This window comes from Scyliorhinus torazame, chromosome 29, assembly GCF_047496885.1.
Source record: "Scyliorhinus torazame isolate Kashiwa2021f chromosome 29, sScyTor2.1, whole genome shotgun sequence".
In the NCBI taxonomy this organism is placed as follows: domain Eukaryota; kingdom Metazoa; phylum Chordata; class Chondrichthyes; order Carcharhiniformes; family Scyliorhinidae; genus Scyliorhinus; species Scyliorhinus torazame.
This window is the reverse complement of record NC_092735.1, coordinates 36,505,759-36,523,051: the sequence shown is the minus strand read 5'-3', so window position 1 is coordinate 36,523,051 and position 17,293 is coordinate 36,505,759. Positions and strand designations below refer to the sequence as shown.

The window sequence follows — 17,293 nt, the reverse complement described above, 5'->3', positions numbered from 1 at the left end:
TAAAAATAGAGAAGTGCCGATAAAACTATACAGGGCACTAGTTAGACCACACCTAGAACTGTGAACAGTTTGGTCTCCTTATAGATAGACCGGCATTGGAGGCAATCCAGAGAAGGTTCGCTAGGTTGATCCTGGGTATGGAACGATTTTATTATGAGGAGAGGATGAGTAGGTTGGCCCTGCGCTCATTGGAGTTTAGAAGAATGAGAGGTGACCTTATTTCAGCATATAGGATTCTCGGGAAGCTTGACAGTGTAGATGCTGAGAGGTAGTTTCCCTTTGTAGGAGTTTAGGGCCAGAGAGCATAATCTCAGAATAAGGCATCGCCCATTTAAAACCGAGATGAGGAATTTCTTCTCTCGGAAGGTAGTGAATTTGTGGAATTCTTTACCACAGTGGGCTGTAGAGGTTGAAGAGGGAAAGCGTAGTGTCGATTAGGGACCAAGGGGGAAATCTGTGGGTGGAGCCAGAGGACATTGGTAGTGTGTTGAACAAATACTTCACATCTACATTCACCCAAGAGAATGAGGAAGTAGAGATGGAACTTGAGGAGAGAGAGACTGTCAGGTTCTTGAGCAAATTGTCATTGGGAGTGACAAGGTATGGGAGGTGTTGGCAAGCTTAAAAGTGGACAAATCTCCAGGTCCGGATGAATTGTGTCCCAGGATGCTGTGGGAGGTGAGGGAGGAGATAGCAGGGACTCTGATCCAAATTTTTAATTCCTCTCTGGCACCGGGGGAGGTGGTCCCACTATTTAAGAAAGGTCGTAGAGCTAAACCAGGCAACTACAGACCAGTGAGTCTCACAATACTGGTAGGGAAACTATTGGAGAAATACCACATGATAGCACAGTGGGTGGCACTGTTGGTTCACAGCTCCAGGGTCCCAGGTTCGATTCTTGGCTTGGGTCACTGCGTGGGTTTCCTCCGGGTGCTCCGGTTTCCTCCCGAAAGACGTGCTGTTGGGTGAATTGGACATTCTAAATTCTTCCTCTGTGTACCCGAAGAGGCGCCGGAATATGGCGACTAGGGGATTTTCACAGTAGTGCACACTGCAGTGTTTTTTTAAAAAATATTTTTTATTCAAGATTTTTGGCCAAACATGTAGTGTTTCTTTTACACAACAATAAAGCAATATAAATAACAGTGGCCAGTTTTAAACAAACAAATAAATAAATAATATATAAACAAAAACAAAACTGAATGGCAACTGCCTTGTCAAAATAAATACTCTCCAAAAATACAATCCAACAATCCAATATACAATTACCTATAACAACTACCTATACATATTATACATATACAATAACATCTCTGAGAGTCCGTTCGATTCCTCCTCTCTCTCCCCCCCCCCCCCCCCCTCCCCCCTGGGTTGCTGCTGTTGTCTACTTCTTTTCCATTCCCTCTATTTTTCTGTGAGGTAATCGACGAACGGTTGCCACCGCCTGGTGAACCCCTGAGCCGAACCCCTTAACACAAACTTAATCCGTTCTAACTTTATAAACCCTGCCATGTCGTTTATCCAGGTCTCCACACCTGGGGGTTTGGCTTCCTTCCACATTAACAATATGCTGCGCCGGGCTACTAGGGACGCAAAGGCCAACACGTCAGCCTCTCTCGCCTCCTGCACTCCCGGCTCTTCTGCAACCCCAAATATAGCCAACCCCCAGCTTGGTTCGACCCGGACCCCCACCACCTTCGAAAGCACCTTTGCCACCCCCACCCAGAACCCCTGTAGTGCCGGGCATGACCAGAACATGTGAGTGTAATTCGCTGGGTCTCTCGAGCATCTCGCACACCTATCCTCTACCCCAAAAAATTTACTGAGCCGTGCTCCAGTCATATGCGCCCTGTGTAACACCTTAAATTGTATCAGGCTTAGCCTGGCACACGAGGACGATGAGTTTACCCTACGTAGGGCATCAGCCCACAGCCCCTCCTCAATCTCCTCCCCCAGCTCCCCTTCCCACTTCCCTTTCAGCTCATCCACCATGATCTCCCCCTCATTTCCCTGTATATGTCCGACACCTTACCATCCCCCACCCATGTCTCTGAGATCACTCTATCCTGCACCTCCTGCGTCGGGAGCTGTGGGAATTCCCTCACCTGTTGCCTCGCAAAAGCCCTCAATTGCATGTACTGAAATGCATTCCCTTGGGGCAACCCATATTTTTCCGTCAGCGCTCCCAGACTCGCAAATGTCCCATCTACAAACAGATCTCTCAGTTGTACTACCCCAGCTCTTTGCCATGCTCCAAATCCCCCATCCATTCTCCCTGGAACGAACCTATGATTGTTTCTTATCGGGGACCGCACCGAAGCTCCCGTCCTTCCCCTATGCCGTCTCCACTGCCCCCAAATTTTCAATGTAGCCACCACCACCGGGCTTGTGGTGTATTTCTTTGGTGAGAACGGCAACGGCGCCGTCACCATTGCTTGTAGGCTAGTCCCCCTGCAGGACGCCTCTCCAATCTCTTCCACGCCGCTCCCTCCCCTTCTCCCATCCACTTACACACCATTGAAACATTGGCGGCCCAGTAGTACTCACTTAGGCTCGGTAGTGCCAGCCCCCCCCTGTCCCTACTACGCTGCAAGAATCCCCTCCTCACTCTCGGGGTCTTCCCAGCCCACACAAAACTCATAATACTCTTCTCGATTCTTTTGAAAAAAGCCTTCGTGATCACCACCGGGAGGCACTGAAACACAAAAAGGAATCTCGGGAGGTCCACCATTTTAACCGCCTGCACCCTACCTGCCAATGACAGGGACACCGTGTCCCATCTCTTAAAGTCCTCCTCCATCTGTTCCACCAACCGCGTTAAGTTAAGCCTGTGTAATGTACCCCAATTCTTGGCTATCTGGATCCCCAAGTACCGGAAGTCCCTTGTTACCTTCCTCAACGGTAAATCCTCTATCTCTCTGCTCTGCTCCCCTGGCTGCACCACAAACAACTCACTTTTCCCCATGTTCAGTTTGTACCCTGAAAAATCCCCAAACTCCCCAAGTATCCGCATTATCTCTGGCATCCCCTCCGCCGGGTCCGCCACATATAGCAACAAATCATCCGCATACAGAGATACCCGGTGTTCTTCTCCCCCCCCCGAGTACTCCCCTTCACTTCCTGGAACCCCTCAATGCTATGGCCAGGGGTTCAATCGCCAGTGCAAACAATAACGGGGACAGAGGACATCCCTGCCTCGTCCCTCTATGGAGCCGAAAATAGTCAGACCCCCGTCCATTCGTGACCACGCCTGCCATCGGGGCCCTATACAGCAACTGTACCCACCTGATATACCCATCCCCAAAACCAAATCTCCTCAGCACCTCCCACAAATAATCCCACTTCACTCTATCAAATGCTTTCTCGGCATCCATCGCCACCACTATCTCCGCTTCCCCCTCTGGTGGGGGTATCATCATTACCCCTAGCAGCCTCCGTATATTTGTATTCAGCTGTCTCCCCTTCACAAACCCAGTTTGGTCCTCATGAACCACCCCCCGGACACAATCCACTATCCTCATTGCCATTACCTTGGCCAGAATCTTAGCATCCACATTCAGGAGGGAAATGGGCATGTAGGCCCCGCATTGCAGCGGGTCTTTTTCCTTCTTTAGGAGGAGCGATATCGTTGCCTCTGACATAGTCGGGGGCAACTGCCCCCTTTCCCTCGCCTCATTAAAGGTTCTCATCAGTAGCGGGGCCAGCAAGTCCAGATATTTCCTATAGAATTCAACTGGGAATCCGTCTGGTCCCGGGGCCTTCCCCGCCTGCATACTCCCAATCCCTTTCACCACTTCCTCCGTCTCAATCTGTGCTCCCAGTCCCACCCTCTCCTGCTCCTCCACCTTGGGAAATTCCAGCTGATCCAGAAAGCACATCATTCTCTCCTTCCTATCCGGGGGCTGAGCTTCATATAATCTTTCGTAAAATGCCTTGAACACTCCATTCACTCTCTCCGCTCCCCGCTCCATCTCTCCCTCCTCATCTCTCACCCCCCCTATCTCCCTCGCTGCTCCCCTTTTCCTCAGTTGGTGGGCCAGCAACCTACTCGCCTTCTCCCCATATTCGTACTGTACACCCTGTGCCTTACTCCATTGTGCCTCTGCATTACCCGTAGTCAACAAGTCAAATTCTACATGTAGCCTTTGCGTTTCCCTGTACAGTCCCTCCTCCGGTGCCTCCGCATATTGTCTGTCCACCCTCAGAAGTTCTTTCAACAACCGCTCCCTTTCCCTACCCTCCTGCTTTCCTTTATGTGCCCTAATAGATATCAGCTCTCCTCTAACCACTGCCTTCAGCGCCTCCCAGACCACTCCCACCTGTACCTCCCCATTATCATTGAGTTGCAAGTACCTTTCAATACACCCCCTCACCCTTAAGCACACCCCCTCATCTGCCAATAATCACATGTCCATTCTCCAGGGTGGACGCTGTTGTTTTTCTTCCCCTACCTCCAGGTCCACCCAATGTGGAGCATGATCCGAAATGGCTATAGCCGTGTACTCCGTCCCCGTCACCTTTGGGATCAGTGCCCTTCCCAGAACAAAAAAGTCTATCCGTGAATAAACTTTGTGGACATAGGAGAAAAACAAAAACTCCTTACTCCTAGGTCTACTAAATCTCCAGGGGTCTACTCCTCCCATCTGCTCCATAAAGTCCTTAAGCACCCTAGCTGCAGCCGGCCTCCTTCCGGTCCTGGACCTCGATCTGTCCAGCCCTGGGTCCAGCACCGTATTAAAATCTCCTCCCATTATCAACTTCCCCACTTCTAGGTCCGGGATTCGTCCTAACATACGCCTCATAAAGTTGGCATCAACCCAGTTCGGGGCATACACGTTCACTAATACCACCGTCTCCCCTTGCAATTTACCACTCACCATCACGTATCTGCCCCCACTATCCGCCACTATAGTCTTTGCCTCAAACATTACCCGCTTCCCCACTAGTATGGCCACCCCCCTGTTTTTTGCGTCTAGCCCCGAATGAAACACCTGCCCCACCCATCCTTTGCGTAGTCTGACCTGGTCTATCAGCTTCAGATGCGTCTCCTGAAGCATAACCACATCTGCCTTAAGTTTCTTTAGGTGTGCGAGTACCCGTGCCCTCTTAATCGGCCCATTCAGCCCTCTCACATTCCACGTGATCAACCGGGTTGGGGGGCTTTTTACCCCCCCCCCCCCTTGACGACTAGCCATCTCCTTTTCCAATCCAGCTCCTCACCCGGTTCCCACGTAGCCATATCTCCCCCAAGCGACGCCCCCCCGCCCCGACCACCCCCCCCCCCCATACCAGCTCCCCCTTCTCCCCAGCAGCAGCAACCCAGTTAACCCCCCCCCCCTCTAGATCCCAAATTAGCGTAATTGCACCCCCCATGTTGCTCCCAGAAGTCAGCAAACTCTGGCCGACCTCGGCTTCCCCCCCGTGACCTCGGCTCACACTGTGCAAGGCCCCCTCCTTCCTGCTTCCCTGTTCCCGCCGTGATTACCATAGCGCGGGAACAAAGCCCGCGCTTCCCTTTTGGCCCCGCCCCCAATGGCCGGCGCCCTCAGCTCCTCATCCTCCCTCCCCCACGACATGGGGAAGAGAGAAAAGTTACAGGGTCGCAGGATTAACAACTTGGGAAGTCATTTCTTCCCTCTTTTCCCCCCTTCATCCCACATATTCACCCCCTCACTTTGTCCCAAACGTTCTTTTTATGGCCTGCTCACTCCAGTTTCTCCTCGACAATAAATGTCCACGCCTCATCTGCCGTTTCGAAGTAGTGGTGTTTCCCTTGATGTGTGACCCACTGTCTTGCCGGTTGCAGCATTCCAAATTTAATCTTTCGTTTGTGCAGCACCGCCTTGGCCCGATTAAAGCTTGCCCTCCTTCTCGCCACCTCCGCACTCCAATCTTGATATACGCGGAACACCGCGTTCTCCCACCTACTGCTCCGAGTTTTCTTTGCCCATCTGAGGTCCATCTCTCTGTCCTTATATCGGAGAAATCTCACCACTATGGCTCGAGGAATTTCTCCAGCCCTCGGTCTTCGCGCCATAACTCGATAGGCTCCCTCCACCTCCAGCGGACCCGTCGGGGCCTCCAATCCCATTAACGAGTGCAGCATCGTGCTCACATATGCCCCGACGTCCGCCCCTTCTACACCTTCGGGAAGACCAAGAATCCTTAAATTCTTCCTCCTCGCATTATTCTCCAGCACCTCCAGCCTTTCCACACACCTTTTGTGTTGTACCTCGTGCATCTCCGTTTTCACCACCAGGCCCTGTATGTCGTCCTCATTCTCAGCAGCCTTCGCCTTCACGACCCGAAGCTCCTGTTCCTGGGTCTTTTGCTCCTCCTTTAGCCCCTCAATCGCTTGTAATATTGGGGCCAACAGCTCCTTCTTCATCTCCTTTTTGAGTTCTTCCACGCAACACCGCAGGAACTCTTGTTGGTCAGGGCCCCATATTAAACTGCCTCCTTCCGACGCCATCTTGCTTTGTGCCTGCCTTCCTGGCCGCTGCTCTAGAGGATCCACCGCAATCTGGCCACCTTCCTCTCTTTTTTCCATCCATGTCCAGGGGGATTCCCTTCTGGATTACAGCACAGTGTTTTTTGCCGTTAAAATTGCCGTTGGGGCTCCTATCAAGAGCCCAAAAGTCCGTTCCATCGGGAGCTGCCGAAACGTGCGACTTAGCTGGTCATCGCCGCACCCGGAAGTCCACTGCAGTGTTAATGTAAGCCTACTTTGACAATAAAGATTATTATTTATTATAAGTTCTGAAGGAGAGAATCTTTCTCCACTTGGAGAGGCAAGGTTTGATCAGGAATAGTCAGCATGGCTTTGTGAGAGGGAGGTCATGCTTAACAAATTTGACTGAATTTTTTGAACATGCGACCAGGTGTGTAGATGAGGGTAGTGCAGTTGATGTAATTTACATGGATTTCAGCAAAGCCTTTGACAAGGTCCTGCATGGGAGACTTATAAAGAAGGCAAATGCACATGAGATACAGGGTAATTTGATAAGGTGGATTCAAAATTGCTTTAGCTGTAGGCGACAGAGGGCGATGATAGACGGCTGCTTTAGTGACTGGAAGCCAATGTCCAGTGGCGCACCACAGGGGTCTGTGCTGGGTCCCCTATTGTTTGTCATTTATATAAATGACATAGATGACTATGTGGGGGGTAGGATCAGCAAGTTTGCAGATGACACAAAGATTGGCCGGGTGGTTAACAGTGAAGTTGAGTGTGTTGCGTTACAGGAAGATATGGGCAGAAAAGTGGCAGATTGAATTTAACCCTGAAAAGTGTGAGGTGATACACTGTGGAAGGAATAATGTGACAAGGAAGTATTCAATGAATGGCCTGACACTGGGAAGTTCTGAGGAAGAAAGGGACCATGGTGTGTTTGTCCATAGATCTCTGAAGGCAGAAGGACAGGTTAATAGGGTGGTGAAAAAGGTATATGGGACACTTGCCTTCATCAATTGAGGCATAGTTTACAAAAGCAGGGAGGTCATGTTGGAGTTGTATAGAACTTTGGTGAGGCCACAGCTGGAGCACTGTGCGCCATTCTGGTCGCCACATTATAGGAAGGATGTGATTGCACTGGAGGGGGTGCAGAGGTGATTCACCCAGATGTTGAACGTTAAAGTTATGAAGAGAGGTTGGATAGGCCTAGGTTGTTTTCGCTGGAGCAGAGAAGACCGAGGGGCAACCTGATCGAGGTGTACAAGATTATGAGGGGCATGGACGGGGTGGATAGGGAACAGCTGTTCCCATTAGTTGAAGGGTCAGTTACGAGGGAACAGCAGTTCAAGGTGAAGGGCAGGAGGTTTAGGGAGGATTTGAGGAAAGGCTATTTTACCCAGAGGTGGTGATGGTCTGGAATGCATTATCTGGGAGAGTGGCAGAGGTGGGTTGCCTCACATCCTTTAAGAAATACCTGGATGAGCATTTGGCAAGTCATAACATTCAAGGCCACAGGCCAAGTGCTGGCAAATGGGATTAGGTAGACAGGTCAGCTGTTTTTCCATGTGTCGGTGCAGGGCCAAAGGGCCTCTTCTGCACTGTTATTCTATGATTGGGTCATTAGGTATGTTCAAGGCAGATTTTTAATCAGTAAGGGAATCGAGGGTTATGGGGATAAAGCGGGGAAAGTGGGGTTGAGGATTATTAAATCAGTCAGGATCAAGTTAGTCAGGTTTTCATTGAATGGCGGAGTAGGCTCAATGGGCTGAATGGTCCACTTCTGCTCCTATTCCTATTGGTTTTATGGTCCTTGCCCTAATATATGCAAGTATCCTCCAAATAAGTTTGTCTTGCATGTGGCGATGGTCTGTTTCAGCATTGCTTCCAGATTTTCAGGGATAACAGGAAACAAAAAATTATTTTTCTGGTCTTTCTAATCTCAATTTTGGGTGTTTTTCTTTAAAATGATCCTCAGTGCGACCTCCTCTGTGAGACCTCTGGATTTTCTGTTTCTTTGAATGTAAAGTATAAGTCCCATTAAAAATTGTAAAGCTACCCTGAAATCAGATGCTTAATATTCAGTGTGGAGCCTCAGCAATCTAATGGAAAATTCTAAACTGCCTGTGTCTTTTGTGCACTCGCCTGTAGTGGTAAGGCCTGGACAATGTTTACTACAGGAGAAAAGGCAGAATAGTTTCCACCTTTGCTGTCTCAGATGCATCTCTTGAAGGGACAAGGTCACCAACTCTGAAGTAAACTAATTCCATCAGTTTACAATCATTATTAGGCCAGTAAGCTTTGTGATGGCTCAGTCCCATACATCAGATGGGTGACTGCCATATACCTAAAGACCTTCAGTACGGTGAGGTGGCTATGGATGATGACCTGCTGGACATCCATATCCCTGCTACAAGAACACCTAGCAAGATCTGAAGATAGCAGACATTAATGCAGACAACTGGGCAAAATCCACCGATACCCTGCCCTGCTAGAAGCTGACTGTTCTGTGGGACACCGAGTGAGGCAAAACGGAGAAGACTGGGGCCAGCGAATCCTGCACCTTCCCAGTCCACTGCCTTTATCTGCTGCAAGTGCGACAGAGACTCCATGTCAGGTTGTGGTTCTGAGCCACCGCACTGAACACAAAGTGGATCATCAAGGTGCAACCCATCATCTCACCAGTCGGAAGGCTGCAGGGTGACAAAAACACTGGACCTGATGTATATGAATAATTGTTAAATGAGATGCAACTTTTAATATTATGACATGAAAGAAGAAATATACTGACGTGAACTCAACATTGTTTTGGCTGTCTTGTTCCCATTTTAATGAGATTGGGGTGTAACCTGACATCAGCAAAATGGGCTCAGTTTTGGGTGTAGCATTCGGATTGCACCGAAGGAAGAAAGCTCAGGCCTTTAGAGATTTACAAACGAGGCTTTCCCTCACATTCTGAAATGCTGGTGGAAGGGGCTCCAACACTAGAGTCCCCAGGAAACTCCTGGATGAACAGCAGATTGTGACCAGAACAATAACAGTGCTGATGCTGGTAATTCACATCTTGCAGTGAACAGACAATGGGGAAAGTTCAGCCAGCACTGCAGGCTGAAAGGAACAGAGAGAATGGTGCTGCTCTTCCGGATGTCAAGTGGAAAAGAACTTGAAGCAAGGCATTTTAAGAGTTAACAAGGTTGCTAAGTTGCAGAGTGCTCTAGTGCTGTAGGCAGAGGGATTAACTTTACAGAGTCGTACTGCATGTTAGAACATGCAACCTACCAATTGGAGTGCCTCTGCTTTCAGGGAAGGTGGAGCTAAGCTTCCTCGCTTGATTGATGGGCAATAGATCACATGACAGCCTCTCGCTGAAGGTCACAAATAAAAGCTTCCCACAGAAGCTGGCTCCTAAGTTCCTGCCAAAATGGCCGCCACAGTCTCTACTGGCTTTTGAACGTTAGCTTTTTTTTAAAAAAAGAAAAAGGAATCAGATATTTTTTTTGCTTTAATTTTCTCCTTTTGTTTTTGCCTCAAATGCCTCAACTTGCTGGATCCTTGCACAGCTGCACTTTATGAGGTTTGTGGTTGATTCTTGTTTGTGTGGGCTGGGTGTTTTTTTTAAAAAAAAGCTCTTTCTCTCCCCCCCCCCCCCCCCCCCAGAAAACTGTTTAGACTGTCTGGCTGCAAGGGGTTGCAACCTGGAACCAAGCTTAAAAAGGCCACAGCCATTTTATGCAAACGGATGGGAGGGGAGAAAAGATGGTGGCTTTAAACTTTAAAGATGCTCTTCCTTTGCAAAAGTCAACAAGATTAAAGATTTAACGAAATGCAGCCATGCTGCAAATTAGCCACTGGTGCATTTTCATTGCGATTAAGTCTTGTGTGACAGATCAGTGAATACCAAGTTTTTTTTTTCAAAGGAGTTTGCTCCCTGGTGTGGTTTATCAGTTCTTCAATTAAATGGTGAGACAGCAAAGGGAGGATTGTCCTTGCAACCGTCATTTGACTATGAAGAGAGGTTTTTTCCTTTGACGGGTAAGGGCGATTTCTAACCAATTGGAATTCATATATAAACTGCCAAGTAACTGGTTAAACTTATTTATAGCACTGCGGGGAAGCCTAGCTGATTGTAATTACAAGAGGATTGTTGGAAATCAACGGTGCAAAGCTGTTAATAGCTAACATTTTTTTAAAAAATGTTAAATCTGTTCTATTTTATGTTCTTGTATTTGCGTTTTTTATTTTGAGTGAAGCCACCAGCTACAATTTTTAGTTTAAAAAAAAAAAAAAAAAAAAAATTACAACTGATTAGCCAGCTACTGGGCCTAGGAACTGCTAGCCTGCTTCACCGGCTGCTCGGCAGAAACCCATAGCTGTGAGCATGGTTGGCAGACACTTAATTCTTTGTGCAAATAATTAAGTTCACTGTGGAGTTCATCTTCCTGTAACTGCTGCTATGTAAGTGTCCCTTTGAAATGTGTGTGTGCTCAATGTATGTGCTCACGCTCCCTCTGACATGCGTGTGCTCACACTCCCTCTGACATGCGTGTGCTTGCACTCCCTCTGACGTGTGTGCTCGCACTCCCTCTGACGTGTGTGCTCGCACTCCCTCTGACGTGCGTGTGCTCGCACTCCCTCTGATGTGCGTGTGCTCGCACTCCCCCTGGCATGCGTGTGCTCACACTCCCCCTGGCATGCGTGTGCTCGCACTCCCCCGGCATGCGTGTGCTCTCACTCCCCCTGGCATGCGTGTGCTCGCACTCCCCCTGGCATGTGTGCTCGTGCTCCCCCTGGCATGTGTGTGCTCGCACGCCCCCTGGCATGCGTGTGCTCGCACTCCCCCTGACATGCGTGTGCTCGCACTCCCCCTGACATGCGTGTGCTCGCACTCCACCTGAAATGCGTGTGCTCGCACTCCCCCTGAAATGCGTGCGCTCGCACTCCCCTGGCATGCGTGCGCTCGCACTCCCCTGGCATGCGTGCGCTCGCGCGCCCCCTGGCATGCGTGCGCTCGCACGCCCCCTGGCATGCGTGCGCTCGCACGCTCCCTGGCATGCTTGCGCTCGCACGCCCCCTGGCATGCTTGAGCTCGCACGCCCCCTGGCATGAGTGCGCTCGCACGCCCCCTGGCATGCGTGCGCTCGCACGCCCCCTGGCGCACGCCCCCTGGCATGCGTGCGTTTGCACGCCCCCTGGCATGCGTGCGCTCGCACGCCCCTGGCATGCGTGCGCTCGCACGCCCCTGGCATGCGTGCGCTCGCAGGCCCCCTGGCATGCGTGCGCTCGCAGGCCCCCTGGCATGCGTGCGCTCGCAGGCCCCCTGGCATGCGTGCGCTCGCAGTCCCCCTGGCATGCGTGCGCTCGCAGTCCCCCTGGCATGCGTGCGCTCGCAGTCCCCCTGGCATGCGTGCGCTCGCAGTCCCCCTGGCATGCGTGCGCTCGCAGTCCCCCTGGCATGCGTGCGCTCGCAGTCCCCCTGGCATGCGTGCGCTCGCAGTCCCCCTGGCATGCGTGCGCTCGCAGTCCCCCTGGCATGCGTGCGCTCGCAGTCCCCCTGGCATGCGTGCGCTCGCAGTCCCCCTGGCATGCGTGCGCTCGCAGTCCCCCTGGCATGCGTGCGCTCGCAGTCCCCCTGGCATGCGTGCGCTCGCAGTCCCCCTGGCATGCGTGCGCTCGCAGTCCCCCTGGCATGCGTGCGCTCGCAGTCCCCCTGGCATGCGTGCGCTCGCAGTCCCCCTGGCATGCGTGCGCTCGCAGTCCCCCTGGCATGCGTGCGCTCGCAGTCCCCCTGGCATGCGTGCGCTCGCAGTCCCCCTGGCATGCGTGCGCTCGCACGCCCCCTGACATGCGTGCGCTCGCGCTCCCCCCGACATGCGTGCGCTCGCGCTCCCCCTGACATGCGTGCGCTCGCGCTCCACGACATGCGTGCGCTCGCGCTCCACGACATGCGTGCGCTCGCGCTCCCCGACATGCGTGCGCTCGCGCTCCCCGACATGCGTGTGCTCACGCTCCCCCTGACATGTGTGTGCTCGCGCTCCCCTGACACGTGTGTGCTCGCGCTCCCCTGACACGCGTGTGCTCGTGCTCCCCTGACACGCGTGTGCTCGCGCTCCCCTGACACGCGTGTGCTCGCGCTCCCCTGACACGCGTGTGCTCGCGCTCCCCTGACACGCGTGTGCTCGCGCTCCCCTGACACGCGTGTGCTCGCGCTCCCCTGACACGTGTGTGCTCGCGCTCCCCTGACACGTGTGTGCTCGCGCTCCCCGACACGTGTGTGCTCGCGCTCCCCTGACACGTGTGTGCTCGCGCTCCCCTGACACGTGTGTGCTCGCGCTCCCCCGACGTGTGTGCTCGCGATCTCCGACGCGTGTGCTGCCGCGATCTCCGACGCGTGTGCTGCCACTCCCCCGACATGCGCGTGCTGCCACTCCCCCTGACATGCGTGTGCTGCCACTCCCCCCTGACATGCGTGTGCTGCCACCCCCCCGACATGCGTGTGCTGGCACTCCCCCGACATGCGTGTGCTGGCACTCCCCCCGACATGCGTGTGCTGGCACTCCCCCCCGACATGCGTGTGCTGGCACTCCCCCGACATGCGTGTGCTGGCACTCCCCCTGACATGCGTGTGCTGGCACTCCCCCTGACATGCGTGTGCTGGCACTCCCCCTGACATGCGTGTGCTGGCACTCCCCCTGACGTGCGTGTGCTGGCACTCCCCCTGACGTGCGTGTGCTGGCACTCCCCCTGACGTGCGTGTGCTGGCACTCCCCCTGACGTGCGTGTGCTGGCACTCCCCCTGACGTGCGTGTGCTGGCACTCCCCCTGACGTGCGTGTGCTCGCACTCCCCCTGACGTGCGTGTGCTCGCACTCCCCCCTGACGTGCGTGTGCTCGCGCCCCCCCCTGACGTGCGTGTGCTCGCGCCCCCCCTGACGTGCGTGTGCTCGCGCCCCCCCTGACGTGCGTGTGCTCGCGCCCCCCCTGACGTGCGTGTGCTCGCACCCCCCCTGACGTGCGTGTGCTCGCACCCCCCCTGACGTGCGTGTGCTCGCACCCCCCCTGACGTGCGTGTGCTCGCACCCCCCCTGACGTGCGTGTGCTCGCACCCCCCCTGACGTGCGTGTGCTCGCACCCCCCCTGACGTGCGTGTGCTCGCACCCCCCCTGACGTGCGTGTGCTCGCACCCCCCCTGACGTGCGTGTGCTCGCACCCCCCCTGACGTGCGTGTGCTCGCACCCCCCCTGACGTGCGTGTGCTCGCACCCCCCCTGACGTGCGTGTGCTCGCACCCCCCCTGACGTGCGTGTGCTCGCACCCCCCCTGACGTGCGTGTGCTCGCACCCCCCCTGACGTGCGTGTGCTCGCACCCCCCCTGACGTGCGTGTGCTCGCACCCCCCCTGACGTGCGTGTGCTCGCACCCCCCCTGACGTGCGTGTGCTCGCACTCCCCCTGACGTGCGTGTGCTCGCACTCCCCCTGACGTGCGTGTGCTCGCACTCCCCCTGACGTGCGTGTGCTCGCACTCCCCCTGACGTGCGTGTGCTCGCACTCCCCCTGACGTGCGTGTGCTCGCACTCCCCCTGACGTGCGTGTGCTCGCACTCCCCCTGACGTGCGTGTGCTCGCACTCCCCCTGACGTGCGTGTGCTCGCACTCCCCCTGACGTGCGTGTGCTCGCACTCCCCCTGACGTGCGTGTGCTCGCACTCCCCCTGACGTGCGTGTGCTCGCACTCCCCCTGACGTGCGTGTGCTCGCACTCCCCCTGACGTGCGTGTGCTCGCACTCCCCCTGACGTGCGTGTGCTCGCACTCCCCCTGACGTGCGTGTGCTCGCATTTTTCTAGGTCCTGGCATAATGTATGATATCTCATTTTTGCTACTTACCTTTGGAGGCCCGGTGGAGGGATCAATGCTGCAAGTGGTCTGATAAAAGCAGTTGTCTTGGAATCGAGAGGTCATATGTTCAAGTATGTGGGTCTGTGAGGCACTCTAAGCTGCCTGGTGCTTTGTCTCTTCAGGCAGTAGTTGAAATGAAAATGAAAATCGCTTATTGTCACAAGTAGGCTTCAAATGAAGTTACTTTGAAAAGCCCCTAGTCACCACATTCCGGCGCCTGTTCGGGGAGGCTGTTACGGGAAATGAACTGTGCTGCTGGCCTGCCTTGGTCTGCTTTCAAAGCCCGCGATTTAGCCCTGTGCTAAACAGCCCCTTCAGGGCTGTTTGCAATAATGTAAAAAGTGATCTCTGTGGAGGGAGGTGAGCAGGTTTGCGAGGTTGGGCAATGATAGGGGGGAATGTTACCCCCATTGTAGGGCCACTGCTTTACAATTATTGGCTGGTTGATAAATGTTAATTATTCTGCCGAATATGTATTTTCTGTTTTTTTTCCAAAAAGGTATTCCATAAAATCCCTACGGTGCAGAAGGAGGCCATTTGGCCCATCGAGTCACCCTTGGAAAGAGCACCCTTCCTAAGCCCACGCCTCCATCCTCTCCCTGTAACTCAGTAACCTCACCTAACCTTTTGGACATGAAGGGCAATTTATCATGGCTAATCCACCTAACCTGCACATCTTTGGACTGTGGGAGGAAACCGGAGCACCCGGAGGAAACCCACGCAGCCACGGGGGCGGGGGGGGGAGAAAGTGCAAACTTCACACAGACAGTCACCTGAGGTCGGAATTGAACCCGGGTCCCTGGAGCTGGGAGGCAGCAGTGCTACCCACTATGACACCATGGTGCCTAAATTTGAGAATAGTTTTGTGTTGCTGACATTCTGTAAGGAATCGGGTCGGATTTGGGATAGGGGAATTAATTCCAGGCTGTTTTTTAAAATTCAGAATTTCAGTATGAAGGATAAAACCTAGCGTAAGGCACCACCAAGAGTGAAAGAGTTTGTTCACAAATGCTCAGCTTTGTTAATGGTATCAGTAGGTTGTATATAAAACACAGAATAACATGTGATTCATTTTCAAGTGGAATCATGTGGGAGAGATCTAGATTTTTTTGGTAAGCGGTTGAGGTGATGAGGTGAAGTGGCTTTGACTGAATTATGTGCATGGAACATGTTAGATCCAAGTCACGGCTATGTACTCTACTTTTTACAGGGCTGCAGGATTTTCATGCATTTCAAAACCTGCAGTTTATGGCATGCGTGAAACTTTGCATTTGCAGTTGTCAGTTGCTTGTTCTTGACAAAATCCGAGACTTTGGTACCGTATACTTGAATCCTGATTGAGACCCCATGCTGCAACTGCTTGTTTTTGATGGCCATTTTCAAAGAAGTATTGAACCCCCAAGATTCGTATCTCAAATCCAACCTCTGAATCTTAGCATCTGGAAGTTGATTTATCCTTTGGGAGTGGGCGTCAATCTTGATATGGCTGTTGGAGACCAGTGGCAATTTTTCTGTGCCTTGTTGGCATTCTCTAAGCTGAATCTGCACCCTGTGCTGCTGGCTATGTGGCCCTGTATTACCTGATCCTCGCCGCTGCCACTGTTCCATTAAGTTGATTAGTATGAAAGCAAGGACAGCAGGTGCATCGATGTATCGTGAGAAAATGAAACAGCACTGTTAACAGGGGGCCTGCTGGAACTATCTGAAACCAAGCTTGTTCTGCTAATGGTGATTTAGGTTGTGGAGGGTGGACGTTGTTCTCAGCTAAGCAGGCCGGGTGAGCATTTCATTCCCAAGATGGAGGGATTGGGAAAGAAGCTTGTGTGTGATGGTTTTGTGCTGAAAAAAAGCAATTGGGGACATTTGGTCACATTGTGATTTACTCTTGGCATAGGCTAACCTGCCTTTAGACCTGAAGAAAAATTGCCCCATTGAGAAGCAGTTCAGTGAAGCTAAAAGGCCAAGCAGGGGGGTGATTGGTCTCTAATCTGTTTAGTGCTGTATACAGCTGCACATCTGATTCATATTCAGATCTGGTTGTTCTGAGTGAGAAACCTGGAGCTTGAAATTGCCTTGAGCAAAAGAATATTTTTCCACGAAAACACTCCTCAGTTTGTGTGATCATAACAAAAATTAATAACGGGCGGGAGCTTTTCTCGGTGCAGATTTTCAGAATGGGAATATACATGTATTAATGTGGTATGTTAAATGTGGATTGGCTGGCATTGGCTAACCTGCTGTGCTTGCATCTCTGGGACCTGTGCTGGAATTAAATCTCTTCCTCTTCCTGTTGAGAAGGAACCCAAGTGAATGAGTGTGGACAGTCTTCACCCAGTTCCTTATGTGTGTGAGCCCACAACATAAAGTTACTCTGAAACTTGCTGAGCAGCTTCATGAAGAGAAACTATAATGGTGCAGAAGATGCAAGCAAAACATTGGAATGAAGGAACTTGGGAAGAACATCAACAAATAATAAGGATCTGTACTGTGTATGTAGCTATGTTACACCTTGCCTGGGTGGAAAAGAAGAATATTAGGCTTTCCTCAGATGGCCATCGCTGTGTAGATGAGCAGAACATTTTCAAATTATTTTAATGTGATATATAATCATTGATATCTGTGAGCTGATAAAGAATTGTATATGGATAAAAGCAAATTACTGCGGTTGCTGGAATCTGAAACGAAAGAGAAAAGAATTGTATATGGTTGTGCCAAATGGTTGATGGAGAAATCTAATATCTAATGTTCGATTTATCAGTTAAATAAAATAATGATTAGAAAAGCTTAATTTATATATTGTTCCTTTGATGTTGAGTGGTCCCTGTTTCATCATGTTGTGGCTTGCAGCTTGTGAAGACCTAGCCAAATGGTCTGCTAGCCAATCTCCATTTTCCAGCTTTCTAGACGTAGACGTTGTTGTCAGTAGATTTGTATAAGGACCATGCTCATACTATT

At 52.0% G+C, this 17,293-nt stretch overlaps 1 protein-coding gene across 10 annotated transcripts in view; it reads left to right on the top strand.

Moving 5' to 3' along the window:
* The window catches only part of LOC140404059 (trinucleotide repeat-containing gene 6B protein-like), a 235,842-nt gene that overhangs the window by 88,854 nt on the left and 129,695 nt on the right, over positions 1 to 17,293 (top strand). Inside the window, exons 1-2 of one of the 10 annotated variants that reach the window (XM_072492424.1) lie at positions 9,815 to 10,022; positions 10,366 to 10,480. The exons of 7 other annotated variants lie outside the window; for them this stretch is intronic. Coding sequence is in view for 1 of the 3 variants with exons in the window: in XM_072492422.1 (XP_072348523.1) it covers positions 10,018 to 10,022 (5 nt within the window). In the remaining 2 variants the exon portion in view is untranslated. Of the gene's footprint in view, positions 1 to 9,814; positions 10,023 to 10,365; positions 10,481 to 17,293 lie in introns of those variants that run through there. 2 more of the 10 variants (XM_072492426.1, XM_072492422.1) reach the window with 2 other exon arrangements.